Source organism: Penaeus chinensis, chromosome 8 (genome assembly GCF_019202785.1).
Source record: "Penaeus chinensis breed Huanghai No. 1 chromosome 8, ASM1920278v2, whole genome shotgun sequence".
Lineage (NCBI taxonomy): Eukaryota > Metazoa > Arthropoda > Malacostraca > Decapoda > Penaeidae > Penaeus > Penaeus chinensis.
The window spans coordinates 15972662-15987661 of NC_061826.1; the positions used below are offsets into that span (position 1 = coordinate 15972662).

The following is a 15000-nucleotide window of genomic DNA, read 5'->3' on the forward strand; positions in this document are numbered from 1 at the left end:
CTCTCACAATTTTTTTCCCTGTATGCATTTTAAAATCGATCCTCTCTTGTGTATATCTACTGTAAACTACGCCAAGTTAATCGGTTGAAATTTGAAGAACGATTAAACCGCCGATTATCTGAAAGATTTACTAAATGTACTTTGAAAAAAAAAGAAAAAAAAAACAATCAGTAACGGTTGCCGTTTCACGAGAATCGTCCCAAGAAGGAAAATTTACCAGAGTAGGAAAACAACACAGTCTTCTAAAAACTGGGTTATGCTCACCCACCTTCTTTTCATACGTTTCATGAAAAAAATCGTCATAAAAGAAAACAAATTAAAAGAGAACGGGAAATGGTCATCGTGTTAATCACAAAGTTATCTCCTGCGTCGACGGTTTTCCCGAAGTTGACGAAACTGAAAGAATTCCACTGAAAGAAACGTTGAGAGTCCCCGGTTTATTTGTTGTTATTTTCCGTCGTATTTAGGGAAGAGATTAATGGGAGGGACCCTAATACCTTCAACACTGGGACCTTGATACAGATTTAAATATGTAAGTAAGTATAAACATTTATTCGCACAAACACTCTCACGTTTATAAGTGTGGATCAGCTATGTGTGCTTGTGTGTGTGTGTGTGTGTGTGTGTGTGTGTGTGTGTGTGTGTGTGTGGATGTGTGTGTGTGTGTGTGTGTGTGTGTGTGTGTGGATGTGTGTGTGTGTGTGTGTGTGTGTGTGTGTGTGTGTGGATGTGTGTGTGTGTGTGTGTGTGCTTGTGTGTGTGTGTGTGTGTGTGTGTGTGTGTGGATGTGTGTGTGGATGTGTGTGTGGATGTGTGTGTGTGTGTGTGTGTGTGTGTGTGTGTGTGTGTGTGTGTGTGTGTGTGTGTGTGTGTGTGTGTGGATGTGTGTGTGTGTGTGTGTGTGTGTGTGCGTGTGTGTGCTTGTGTATGTATGTGTGTGTGTGTGTGTGTGTGTGTGTGTGTGTGTGTGTGTGTGTGTGTGCTTGTGTGTGTATTAACCAAAATGATCCAGTCAACTTGGTGTGAGTTCACTAATACGTATTTTAAAGTCATAATACCGGAATAAACTAGTCACTGGAAGATTCGATGATCAATTTAGATTAAATAAATATTAAACGGCTCTTTCTATAAAATAGATAATCACTTACACGGTTTTATGAAAGGGAAGGCTGCCTCATCAATATTTATTTATTCAATTCATCTTTTTGCGTACTTATTCATACGTTTATTACTTTATTGCCTTCTCTTCTCGGTAATAAAGAAATATTAAATATTCCAACCACAGATTTTGTGCGAGTATTCTAAAACTGCAATCTGTATTCTATAGATATTTTAAATAAAGAATTTAGAATCTCAGTACCACACAAGGGCTTAGAATGCTAGAAACGTAATGGTTGATTTACAGTAAAAAAGACATCCTGCAGTTCAGTGAGAGTCGATTAGCTTTACCCGAGCCTTCCATGACCGATAATCTTTACATCAAATAGATATGGAATACTATCGAATTACGTTCCATTTTCTCTATTCAGATGACTTCTGGCATCTCACAAATATTGCCACTGGTCGATTAGGATTTGTTTTATCTATCAGAGAATATTTCATATAAGCTAAAATATATCAACATCCGAGTGATAATAAGTATTGAAAAAAAAAAATGTATATATTAATTTATTAAATGTATTTTTGGATCGGAAAAAAACACTTGAGGGAAGACACGCCTAACAGAGATTCGAGTTATGACGTTGGAAGCGGCAACAGGTGTTCCAAATTTGTGAATAATTAATATTTTGGGAAGCTTTTCCTTGAAAAAAATGTATTGCCCTTTGTGATCGTCTATCGTCAGTTTTCATTTCATTACCTGCGTTTTCTTTTTTCCTCTTTTTTTTTTTTTTTCTTATATTAATATATGAACTAGAAACGTAAACCTATCCTGGAATTTGCCAACCACAATATGCAAATCTAAAGACATTATCGTAAGGACATTTTATAGCGCTGGGCTGCCCTTGTGGTCGTCCGCCTCGTCCGCCTCCTGAAAGCTTCTCTGTCGCAGGGGACATTTGCGATCCACGAATGCCAGGTGGACGGTTGGTGAATATTAATACTTACCTGTTACGAAGTTCTCTTTCTCTTTCTTTTTCCTTTCTTTTTTTTTCTTTTTTCTCTTTGTCTGTCTGCTTGTTTGTCTTTGTCTCTGTCTCTATCTGGCTCTGTCTCTGTCTGTCTCTATCTCTGTCTCTATATATATTATCTCTCTCTCACTATCTCATTATCTCGCATTATCTCTCTTTCTCATTATCTCTCATTATATCTCTCATCATCGTTGCCTTTGGATATAGATTGTTTTTAGTGTAAATTTACAACAAATCGACAATAACCTGTTAGCCAAAATACCGTAATTAATTCAAGCAGTTCAGAATTTTCGTCCTTCATATCCTTGAGGAACTAAGGGATGTTCCTTTCAGGTTCAACGGACAATTAAGTACAGAGGCTAAGATCACCAACCACGTTTCTCTCCGTCGACAGAGGCGCCAGTCGGTCACTTCCCTGACAGCTTTGGCCGGGAGGCTCCAACCTTTCTCTCTCTCTCTCTCTCTCTCTCTCTCTCTCTCTCTCTCTCTCTCTCTCTCTCTCTCTCTCTCTCTCTCTCTCTCTCTCTCTCTCTCTCTCTCTCTCTCTCTCTCTCCAGACCGCTATCGCCCTCGAACTTAAAGTCTTGGACCAATGGTCTTATAGAAAGCAAGGATAAAGTATATATCATCGGACCTTGGATGAAAGGAATGCCTGGAAGAGACACGTCTGCAGCTATTGTTTTCCTTTTCTTCCTTTCTTTCCTCCCCCCCCTCCCCCAATCCCATCCCTTGCTCGTTGTCTGGGAAGGGGTTGGGGGTTAAGAGACGGAGACAAGGCCCAAGGTAGGGATCACCCTGCCTTGGACCTCAGCCCTCGTCTCAACTAATCTTGCTTTTTCTTCCCCCCCTTTCCTTTTCCTTCTCTTCATCCCCTTCCTCTTTCTATTTGTCCTAATCGTTAACCTTTTCGCCACTGTACTTTACCACAGTGTCATAAGGCCTTTGATGCTTAGCACGTTTATACGTCATAAACATTAACCATTCTTTTCTGAAATCTTCAAATTCATGCACAAGTATTTAGTAATAATCGAGCCATTTTGTTACTTCAGCAAGAAGTTGCTACTTTTATTCAACAGTTATGCCAAGGGTTGCTTATCTCTATGCAGATATAAGCATTCAGACACGCTTATGCTGCGTATTTGTCTGTACATAGCACATGGCGGGATTATAAAATTGCTACACGCAATATCTCTGATCACTACAAACGCAAATATAAAATGATTGAAGTGAATGGTGACAGTTTCCACATAACACATCAAATGTGCACCGGTGTGGGCTCTATGTAATTTGCTTAACACTTGCCAAAATATACCTACAGGGTGCTAAATTTGCCTTCGGATAATAGACAAATATAGACACAAAAGGCCACTAGGCAACCGTCACGGCCCATAGGCCCTGCGGCGGCTGCCCAGAGAACAACAGATCAGGTTAGTTGGCCCTCTACTCTATTTTTTCACAGTTCATAGTTTCGGCCTTCATTTTTTTAATAACTTGACGGATGAAGATCTACCTGTTGGAAAAGGATAGTGGCAGTAAGGCTACATGGTTGATGATCAGTTCAAGGAGGTGGAATAATTAGATGTGTGCAGTATGGAATAGCTTTGCTTAATGATGGATAAATCAAGATAAAATATATAAAATGTATAATTCACTAGAATCAATGGTAGGTTACGCAGGACTAGACTGCAATAAGTTAGGAATATTAATTCTAGTTTAGGATGAGATATTTTAATTTGATCTGAAGACATTATATAAGTGGGAGTTTCTCTGAACAATTAGGAAATGCGGTAGAGAAAGGGGCGTTATCCGAGAATAGATGATAGATTTCGAAGAATTCCATTCATCATCCATTCTTCATCACAATTACAGAGGTACAGCATATGTAATTAGGATTTTTTCTCTATTTTTTTCTTTTTCTATATGCAGGCAGGTAAATTACTGGCTGGCGACCGTCTGTTTCTCCAGCGTAAAAAGAAGAAAAAAATCATCTTTATTTTCCTTGTTTTGTTTGTTTTGCCTTTATCAGATTTTATGGCCTATATCCGTTGGCATTTTCTTATGACACTAATATGTGCAAATTTCGAAAAATAAGGATTCTTTGAAATGCCCGACGAACTTCCGCCTGAAGAAACAGGTTCCTTCGTCGGCGGGTTGGGCTCAGTCACGTGGTTTGGGGTTAATTGTATTATGTTCACGCACTAGGAAAACTGCCCTATTACTTTGGCAAGGGCGCTCTGTGTGAAATGCCAAGTGTATTCAGCAGAAAGGGCTTACCTAAATTTTCCTCTTCTTTAAGGACCTATGGATATACAATACAAAACAGAATCCCGCGAAGGTACGTCGCGCTTGTCAGCTTTTGTTGTTATCGCTAGGCAGAGTTGAAGGTCTGCCACTAGGCGAGAAGAATGTTGGAATCCCTCCCTACACGCCTTATATGGTAAGCCTCCCTATATTTGCCAGAGGCCCTAGCAAAGGGTCATAGGGTTCTTGGCTATGTTGAATCGGTGTCCAGTGGTGGCGCCTACCCAGACATTTAACGGCGCCAGGGACGCAAGGAGGGAGAGGTCCTGCAAGATACTTATCAAGAAGTCCTTATACATGAATGTGTCTTACAAAGGATGGTTACTACTTGTATATCGATTTAACCCTTCAGTAAATTTGAAAATTAACTCTCGCTTGACTTGTTTTTCTCTCTAGCTCTCTAAAAATATCCATGGCTCTGGCAGTACCTTGTGGTTACTATGTACGTCGCGCGAGGGTGTGACCATAACCCTGACTTGATGACCTTCGGAGAGCCGGTCGTGCTAGCAGTGATGTACGCTGCATATCAATGCCTTGGCAATTAATGCAGCATGCCTTTACCTCGTCTATTTGTTGGGAGTCAACAGGTTCGCTTCTTATTGGCTGGATCCACTGCAAGAGCACCCAGACCCTTGCCATTTTCTGTGTCCAGCAAATTACCTGTTTGTCGTAGGGCTTACATTCTGAACTGTGATTTTCCTGATAGCATAACTCTGAATAGAAGATTACAGCAGCTAAATATCTATTAGAAGAAAAGCATAATCATAACCGTCTGAAATTTAATTAACTTGTTTATACAGTTCCTTCCACTAATCAACTCTACCACTCAGCGTTGCCAGTGGGTAAACCAGTTCGACTCGTCGTGTATTTCGCAGGCTAAAAACTAACCTTGTGGTGTACACATTGGCAACACTGAGCCATGAAATTGGAAGTAGGAAGTACTGTACACTGAGTACATGGAAACCAATGATATATTGTTTAGCAGGCAAAAACCAGGCCTATAACTTGTACGGAATTTTTTTAACAGTAGTTTTGGCCAGTCAGTAAACATTAGACAGAATATTCAGAATCTGCGATCCACCCAGTCAAGCACCGAGCTAATTTTAACTAGTGTAAGCCGGGACAAAGTGTTCTCACAGTAACACTTCAGTGCGGCTTTTCATCAACACAAAATAAACACGGTGCCGATGCATTCTTTTCCGTTTACGTTATTTATTAATTTTAAAGGAATTGAACATGCTCAGCGGAAGCGGATCTTTTACCCTTTAAACGTCTTGTAAATTTCCAGTGATGCAAGATTATCGTTCTTGTTATACATATATATATGTATGTAGGCGCTATATACTCGCACACACACATACACACATTTATATATATATATATATATATATATATATATATATGTATGTATGTATGTATATACACACATATATATAATATATATATACATATGCATACATACATATAAATATATATGTGTGTGTATGTATATACATACTTATAGATATATATATACATACATATAGATATACATATGTGTATATATATATGTGTGTGTGTGTGTGTGTGCATATATATATATATATATATAATATATATATTTATATTTACATATATATATATATATATGTAAGAATGTGTGTGTATGTTTGTGTGTGTGTGCTTGTGTGCGCACACACACACACACACACACACACATATATATATACATATATACACACACATGTGTGTATGTATATAAATTTTTATATATGTATGCATATAAATTCATATATTATCATGCATGCAAATATAATTTTTATTTTAAGAATTTAAGGGATTTTAGAAATCTTATTTAATGCGTGTGATATCAAAATCCAAAGCTTTTGTGAAACATCGACTTGTGTTAACTTGGTTTTGGTATAGTGTACAAGCATATTTTCTGGAGGATATACACATGTCAATCTATTATCAGTTTAAGGCAAACCAGGAATAATATAAATCTCCGGAAAGTCGCAGTTGATAAACTAACATAACCTAAACACCAGTATATGTGGGTCTTTTTCTTGAACTCATGAAAGAGTATATTTCCATTGCAAGTGTAAGGTTCTTGTCTTGTTTGCCGCCCGAGTGTGTACGTGCCGCAGCCTCTGTTGGAGAGGAATCTTGTCACATTTCCTGGTAGCCTCCATTCTCGTTTCTCTTTCGTTTTTCTTGAAAGAGTGCCTTGCGAGAGGATGATTTCACTGCCTGAGGGCCAAGGCTATGCCACCAGATGATCTGGATGTCTTTTCCATTTCGTCACTCAACATTGCGAAAGATCAAACTAATTTTTTTTTTTTTTTCCCAGAAGGCCCCTCTTAACTTTCCATCCGTTCCACAGGAGAGAGAGAAAACGATACTTATAATAATATTAACAATAGCCATTTATCATCTTTACACGAAATCCTAACGAGACCATCACTGCTTACCACTCTGCCCTGGGTGGAGGACCGTAAAACGTTCTCCACTGAGGAGCTCGAGACAGACCTTGAACGCCAGCCAAAAGTCTACGCTTTCCTCATGACCAGAATAAGTTCACCTCTCTTCTCTCACTTCTTAATGGCCCTTCACAACTTCTCATCTAAAACTTCTAATAACAAATAGCAACGTATTTAGGAAGATTTTTATTTTCTTTCTTTCTCCACTTACTCGTTTATAACGTTCTGTGTGTTCTCGACGAGTCATAAAAGACCTACTCATTACTTAGGATTGGTAAAGAAGTATACATCACGCACAATTATACGATTATGGGAAAAAATATTGTCTTGTTTTCATGGTGTCACTCCCACGTTAACTATTTCCTCTGTCCTACATTTCGCATGAATCCCTTTTCTACACAAAGGAAGTCGTGGTTGTTATGAATAAGGAAAACGTTTGGGCTTCAGGAGCATCCTGAAACTATATCATTCCTCTGTGTCTTCCTTTCTCAACCTGCCTGTCTTTTTCATTTGTCTCTTTGCTTGTGTCTTTATCTCCTCTCTCTCTTTCTTTCGTCATCATCTCTCCCTGTCTGTGTCATTCTATGTTTCTTTCTTCTCTTCTCTCCTCTTCTTTCTCTTGTTCTCTTCTCTTTCTTCTCTCTCTCTTTCTCTTTTCTCTTCCTTCTCTCTTCTCTTTCTTCTCTCTCTCTTTCTCTCTTCTCTTCCTTCTCTTCCCTTCTCTCTTTCTCTCTTCTCTTCTTTCTATCTTCTCCTCCTTCTCTTCTCTTCTCTCTTCTCTTTCTCCTCTTCTCTCTTTAGTTCTCTCTCTCTCTCTCTGTCTCTCTCTCTCTCTCTCTCTCTCTCTCTCTCTCTCTCTCTCTCTCTCTCTCTCTCTCTCTCTCTCTCTCTCTCTCTCTCTCTCTCTCTCTCTTTCTTTGCGAATCTATACCAATCGTCTGCGGTTTAAGATCATAAGGACTTTCCCTCTCTCTTCCTCTCTTTCCCTCTTCTCTTCTTTCTTCGCCCTCTCTCTCTCTCTCTCTCTCTCTCTCTCTCTCTCTCTCTCTCTCTCTCTCTCTCTCTCTCTCTCTCTCTCTCTCTCTCTCTCCTCTATTTCTCTCTCTCCCCTCTATCTCTCTCTCTCTCTCTCTCTCTCTCTCTCTCTCTCTCTCTCTCTCTCTCTCTCTCTCTCTCTCTCTCTCTCTCTCTCTCTCTCTCTCTCTCTCCCTCTCCCTCTCTCTCTCTTTCATTCTTTCTCTCTCTCTCTCTCTATCTGTGTGTGTGTGTGTATGTGTGTGTGTTCAGATCTACCAGGCATATTTCTGCTGTCTTTTCACCGCAAGCAGCAGCTCTTGGGATCTCTAGGCAGGGCGTTCTCGAGGAGTACCCCCCCCCCCCCCACACACACACACACACAATCTCTCTCGTGCCGGTGACGTCATGAGGCGAGTAAATGATGTAACCACGAGTTATCTTTCTTGGTAATTTTATTATAGGAAAGTCTAATTGTTTTGCTTATTTTTTTTTTTGTTTTGTTTTGTTGTTTTTTTATTACGTGCTGGCTTTTCATTGCAAAGTTATGTTTTTTGGAGTATATTTTTTAGTGATCAAATCAACAACCTGATAATATATAATTGAGAAAATGTAAAATAAAAAACAAAAAGTCATGAGCAGCAACCTCTCTTTTACGTTTAGCGTAGTCACGGCGAGATAACGTGGCGTGATAAGATAAGCCATGTGGTATATCGCTGGATTTTTTATAATGAGAAATATGTGATCCTCGTCTGCAGAAGCCATTTGGGGCGGATTTCCCTGCATAAAAGCACTGGAAATTAACCTTAGAGGATGTGGCTTGAATGCGATACATGGCAAGGATATCCATGCACGTCCGGTATTGCAATATTCTCCTACTAAGGCTTATGTTATAGAGAAAAAAAAGAAACAGAATAATACCAGCATTTGAGTCGTTTGCCTACCCTAAATTGCGGATCGTTTACAACACTAATAAATCATTTTCTTACCACATTGTGTTATTATCCTTGCTGACGTCACGTTTCAGCAGATGAGGATTAGCATGTGATTACAGACGAATCCAAGATAAGGGTAAACATAGCATCTGATTTAATTTTCAAAAAATCCAACAACTGGGGTTTCTTGTGTGGTTTCTTGTTATCAAAACGTTTCAGGCATAGAGTAACTGGTATTCACATGACGTGCTATACTTATGTACACAGCAAATTCTTCATCCTTTCGAACACTAGCACACAGCCTCAGTTTCCATAGTGTTTATCTTAAGAGTTATGTTTATGTGAACATTTAATACATGGACACCACAGGTAAAAGATGTATATACTTTTTTATTTAAAATAGATACAAATGCACATACGTAGACATGCACACGTACACAGACGCACATATCCATGCCTCTTTTTCCCTTCCTTCCACTCGTGATCCGGCGGAAGCGAACGACCTTGACAGCGGTCACGAGGGTCGGGCCTTCACCATGCCTTCTCCCGCCGGCCTCGTGATCCCCCTCCCCTCTCTCCTCCCGCTCGCCCTTCTCACCCTCCCTTTCACCCTCTCTCCCCCCTCCCCCCCCGTCTTACCTCACTCCTCTGCTCTCCCTGTACCCTCACTTCTTCCTCTTCTACTCCACCTTCCGCATTAGCAAGAAGTATTTTTTCACTACTGTTCGCTTGTGTTATTCACTTGTGGATCGCGTACCTATATTGCAAGAATGACATTTATTTCGAAAAAATTGTTTTTTTTTCCAACCCTATTCTCCTGCTCCGCATCACCCATACGCACGCCCCCCCCCCCCCCCCACACACACACACACTGCATCCTCTCCCCCAGCGATCTCTCCAGACGCATCCCGGTTGCACGGTCAGCGTCCCCGTTGCATCAGCCGGTCTTTCGTCATCAACACGAGCTCTTTTGCTTTAGTGTCATCAGCCACACACTCGTTGTGCAGTCTTGGAGCCGATGTCGCCCCTTATCTAAGCATAATTCGAGGAACTGGTTGGTACTTGATCCCCGGCCCGCATGGAGGCCTAACTCCAGGAGGTGTATCCATTCCAAAAACTTGATGCTCGTACTCCGGGCAATGTCACAGCGGGAACTGTGCTTTGGGAAGAATGTCGCTGACGAATCAATAACCTCTGAACCCACTGAACTGCGAATGACAAAAATTAGAGGGTAAGTAACAGAGATAATAAAGATAAAGTATGTGACGAAGACGTGTAAAAAAAATTATAACCGGAGATAAGACGAGACTCGGAAGAAGATAAAACAAAAATGAAGGAAGTCTTATGAAAATCGGAAATGCCAGGCAGAAATGGGTTAAATTTGTGATAAATGTACAGCGAAGTGACCGGCCATGCCTTATCCTCGGCACCAAGGACAGTAAACAGAAAAATAAAAGAGAAAGAAACAAAAGAAAAACAATAAAAAAACTAACCTTGAGTATTTGGCTGCGACAAAATCAGTGTTTCTTTCTCATACCTGCAGGCGAATAAAATGTATAGTGTACCTCTTTCCTTTACAACGATAAGATTTTCCGTTAAGACATTCAGTAAAAAGATCTTGAAAGATAAGTAATTATCGCAACAAATGATAATGTAAAAGATGCTCCACACAGTCATGTTCCTTGGACACTCGCCAAGAGTCTACGCTCTACACTCTAAAAATATTTATTTCCTCCATAGCGAGCGTTATGAGGTTAGACCCGTAGTAAATGAAAATGAAAATGCTACATACTCACACGCATACTTTGATTCAAGTTGTCTTCACATCAATAAACAGTGATTATTATTTGCTTGTTCTGAAATCTGTATCAAGATATTTAGCTTATGCACGTCTTATTATGATCTTTATGAGCAATAAAACGAGCGTACAGCAATGACTGGCTCAACTAGGTGGGTGGTGACTAATGATAGCATGTGGCTTAACAAGCACGGATCTGCGGTTTGTTTTGTTGTTTTATTGGTTCGTGTCATTTTTTTTCGAGGTTGCGTCTATTCCTCTTCTTCGATGTTTTAATTTCGAATTCTTTTTCCTCCTCATTGTTTCTCACTCTTCTTCTTACTCCACTTCTTCCTTCCTTCCAATTTTTCCTTCCCTATCCTTCTTCAGTTTCCCTTCTATTTCTACTCTCTTTCTCTTCTGTATCTCCTTCTTCCCCTTACCCTCTTCTTTATCAACCCTTTCCCCTTCTTCCTTAACCCTCCTCTCACGCACCCCTCTCATTGCCCTCCTTTCGACAGTCAGGTGCGAGTGACTCATATATATCCTAATTGGCAACCCATGCATACGACCCGTGTAGTAGGGAGAAAGACTCGTGCGGCTGCAGGGCCCGTCGCGCGGGAATGGTGCTGGGCAGGGATAGCGGTAGCTAATGGTATTATTGTTGTCGTTGGTGGGGGTGGTGCTGTTATTGTTGTTGTTCTTGCTCTTCTTGTTGTTGTTCTTGCTGTTGTTGTTGTTCTTGCTGTTGTCATCATCATTACCATTATCATCACCATTAATATTATTACTATTATTATCATTACTATCATTATTATTATTATTATTGTCATCATTATTATCATTATTATTATTATTATTGGCATTATCACTAGCATTATAATTGTTTCTTATTATTATCATTATTGTTATTGTTATTATCATTATCATTATTTTAATCATTATTATTAGTATTCTTATCATCATTATCATCAAATATTATCATTATCAATATCGTCATCATTATCATTATTATTAGTTGTAGTAGATATAGTAGTGGCAATACTACTAATACTGCTAATTCTACTACAACTAATTTTAATGATGATGATGATAAAAATAAAGGATAATTGGGGAAGGTTGGTGTCAGGAAGGGCATCCAGTTAATAAAAAAATGGTCAGACAAGTCGTGATGCGGCTTAAGTATGGAAATGCACATAATCCTCGCCAGTGACGCTGCTTAGTGGGATTATCCAGAATTATCCAGGTTGTTATTACCACCTTCAGTGCCCCGTACCATCTCATTATTATCTTTCCTGTTATTTGTTGAGGTCAATATCACAATAACTTTTCATTACCACTTACTATCCCATTTGCATCTCAGTTTTTAGTATGATCCTACGGTTGAACTGTCATCCAATTCATTGTTTAAACATTATTTCCTGTTCCTCTTTTACCAAATTCAGTCACATAAAAACTTGTTTTCTTCCGATAAAATCTTTGAGCTGGTGATATTAATGGAGGAAAAGTAGCTTTCTCCTTCGAATCTCAGGCATAGGATCCTGGATTCGAGTCTCTGGCTGATGTTCTGTTTATGTATTTTACTTTCACTGGATCAAATTGCTTAAAGGTAACATCCAAAGCATTAAATCCGAAGAGGTTTTTCGTTTCTGTACAATTGATGAAATCCAGGAGTACTAGGTGTGTTCGAGTACTAGGATATTGTCTTTCTTATATTTTTCCAGTCGGCTGATAATCTTCGAGTCATGGGGTTGAACTCTTACTCTACTACGCTCGAAAACCTGTTTGGGAGGGATTAAATCCAGTTCTTTTTTTAGGGTGCGAGAGATACAGAACTAGATAAATTCCCCTCCATTCTGCTGATAGAATGGGAAAGTAATCGAGATTTGTATTGTAAGTTATTGGAATCGTCCGTATTCGATTAGTCTCGCCAGAAGGGACCTTTAGCTTATGTTTTTTTGAGTGACACTTGTTGATGGTACTGATGGCGTGGCGAGCGATTTTCTATTTTTTTTTTTTTTTTCCTTTCATGAATCTATAAAAAATATAAATATGGACAATGATAAGAATACATGTGATGGTCTTCAAATCAGTAATTATAGGATAGTCCTTCCGTTGATTAAGCTTAAACTACGCAAAGGAAATACCTAAATGTATTTAAGCAGAGAAACCGCGAGAGTTGGATCATGTGTTGAGATCTTTGTAAGAACGTATGCCTACGCACCTGCTGAGTGCTTCCGGCTGCCCCCCCCCCCCCTCCAGCTGAAACTTTTTCACGTGTGCTCTTTCCTGCGTGTTCGTCCGCCTCCTCCCCATTACATATGTATACAAGTATGTATGCGTGTGTGTGTTTGTGCATGCGACTGCGTACATGTGTGCGTGCTTCTGTACGTTTGTATTGGTTTGTAGTGTGCGTGTGTGTTTTGCATGCGTCTGTGTTTGTGTGTGTGCTTTTGTGTGTATGTGCTTATGTTTATGTTTGTAGTATGTGTGTGTATGTGTGTGTGTGTGTGTGTGTGTGTGTGTGTGAGTTCGTACGTTCATGTGCTTGTGCTCTCTACTACGGAATGTCTGTGGGTGAGAGTGACTAAGTCTGAGGCTTTGTCGGCTGTGGAGGTTCTCGCCGAAAAATGAATGAGTGATATCTTATCTCATATCACAAACTGCATTCAGTCTCATAAAAAAAGAGAGAAAAAAAACGTTGGCCCAAAAAATGTTAGGCTATTTATGTTGGGAGAAAATCATTTTAAAGCAGACAGGGGATTTTCTATTGTCAACACTCGGCTTGAATTGTTTATTGTTGGTTCTCAAACGTAAGCAATCATTTAATCAGGAGACTAATGAACCGCAGCATAACCCGAGAAGGCATGAATGAAGACCATGCTTTGTTGTTTGCCCTTGTTATGACTTTGTGCCGTTTCCTCGCGCGCGCGTACTCAATGCGTACCGGCTTCTGGCGGGAATATCATACACCTACGTGACCCTTACATCCACTTAGGAAACGGGAAAACGAACTCATTCTTAATCGAGGTGAATGATGCAAGTGCGTCACGTGGTTTAGGAATGCTACGTGTAGATCTTCAGGCAGCGAGTATTGATTTGTCGGAGGGAAGGCAACGCCCTTTGTTCCCGCCGCCGCGATTGGCCGCCGCGCCTCGCACACCCCCGGCTGCCCCCGCGACAGCCACTCGCGCCGCACTTCTCACGCTGCTTAGGAAAGCCTTCCGTGGAATTGGGTTGGGGCCAGGAACGCCGGTTGGAAATCGCTGATTGAGAGCACTATTGCTATCCGAAGGGCAACAAATCCACGTACGATCGAAACCGGAGCGCGTCGAGATGCAAAATGTTCCCGGCGAGAAGAAGGGAAATTTTAAATGTTTAGAAGGGAGCCGGGGGGTGCGCGCGTGACGTCAAGGAAGGTGACCGGGCACCAGCAGACGGCAGTTGCGCGTGGCTGGCGGAGCAGCAGAGGCACCGCCCCCCTCCCCTTCAACTCTTGCTGAAGTGAGCCTCAACCCGACTCAGACCAGGCAAGACTAGTCGATAAAACCACGGTTCGAGCGATGATGGAGATAGTCGCTGCGGCGGATAGTGACGAGAGAGGACTGTCGCTCCTCAGAGTGGTCAACATATTGCAGAGGGTAGTGGTCTTCCTTCACTCCTTTACGGTCGATAAGACAAGAGGTCAAACATCCACGTCCACGTCAGCCTCTAAAGCACAACAAATGCCTGGAATGTCCGAGGAAGAAGTTGCCAAAAAGGTAGGAGTCCCAGCGGCCGCGGCAGGGCCCCCAGCCCTGGGCCCAGACGTAAACATTTACACGGAGGTGAATCAGGGCCTCCAGGTGTTGCTGTGCCGTCGCCCTGCTCTCGAACTGGCATTAGAACGGTCCCACGGTGCGTTGGCCATGCTCAGGGTTTGTTTACCTAAGGTGTAACGAAAGAAAATCCGCGGACCCACTTACTGTGGCATGTTAATTCATAAGTGTGACGCAACGTCTGTATTCTGTACTGTTTCCGTGATATCCTACTTAAAGTGTGAATCTGGGGTATGAAGGCGCTGCTGAACGACACTTCAGAGGCCCTACAAGCACGATGTTCGTCTTGTTTCTTACGTAACTAGTTCGTGGACAGGAAAAAAAAAAAAGGCTTCATGGACTTTTACACCAAAGTTATGTTTAAGTGCGTGCAGTACGAGGATATGAAATGTTCAGCTTTTTTTTCTTTGTTGAATAAAGTATTGGTGAACATGTTCACTATGAAGTTCTTGTTTTTGTTTGTTCAGGTGAACATTACTTTGTTTTAGCTCCCGGTTGTATGTATGTGTTATTAAGAAAAGCATATGATATTAAAGTCTAAACTCATATCGTATAACTGTTTGAAAA

The 15000-nt window shown here is 40.7% G+C and overlaps 1 protein-coding gene across 2 annotated transcripts in view; it reads left to right on the forward strand.

Annotated features, from left to right (window-relative positions):
* Nucleotides 1–15000, forward strand: part of LOC125027999 (hexokinase type 2-like) — a 52349-nt gene that overhangs the window by 11931 nt on the left and 25418 nt on the right. Inside the window, exon 1 of one of the 2 annotated variants that reach the window (XM_047617240.1) lies at nucleotides 13895–14376. The exons of the other annotated variant lie outside the window; for it this stretch is intronic. Within the exon in view, the coding sequence (XP_047473196.1) occupies nucleotides 14179–14376 (198 nt within the window). The 5' untranslated portion in view covers nucleotides 13895–14178. Of the gene's footprint in view, nucleotides 1–13894; nucleotides 14377–15000 lie in introns of those variants that run through there. 2 annotated transcript variants of the gene reach the window in all.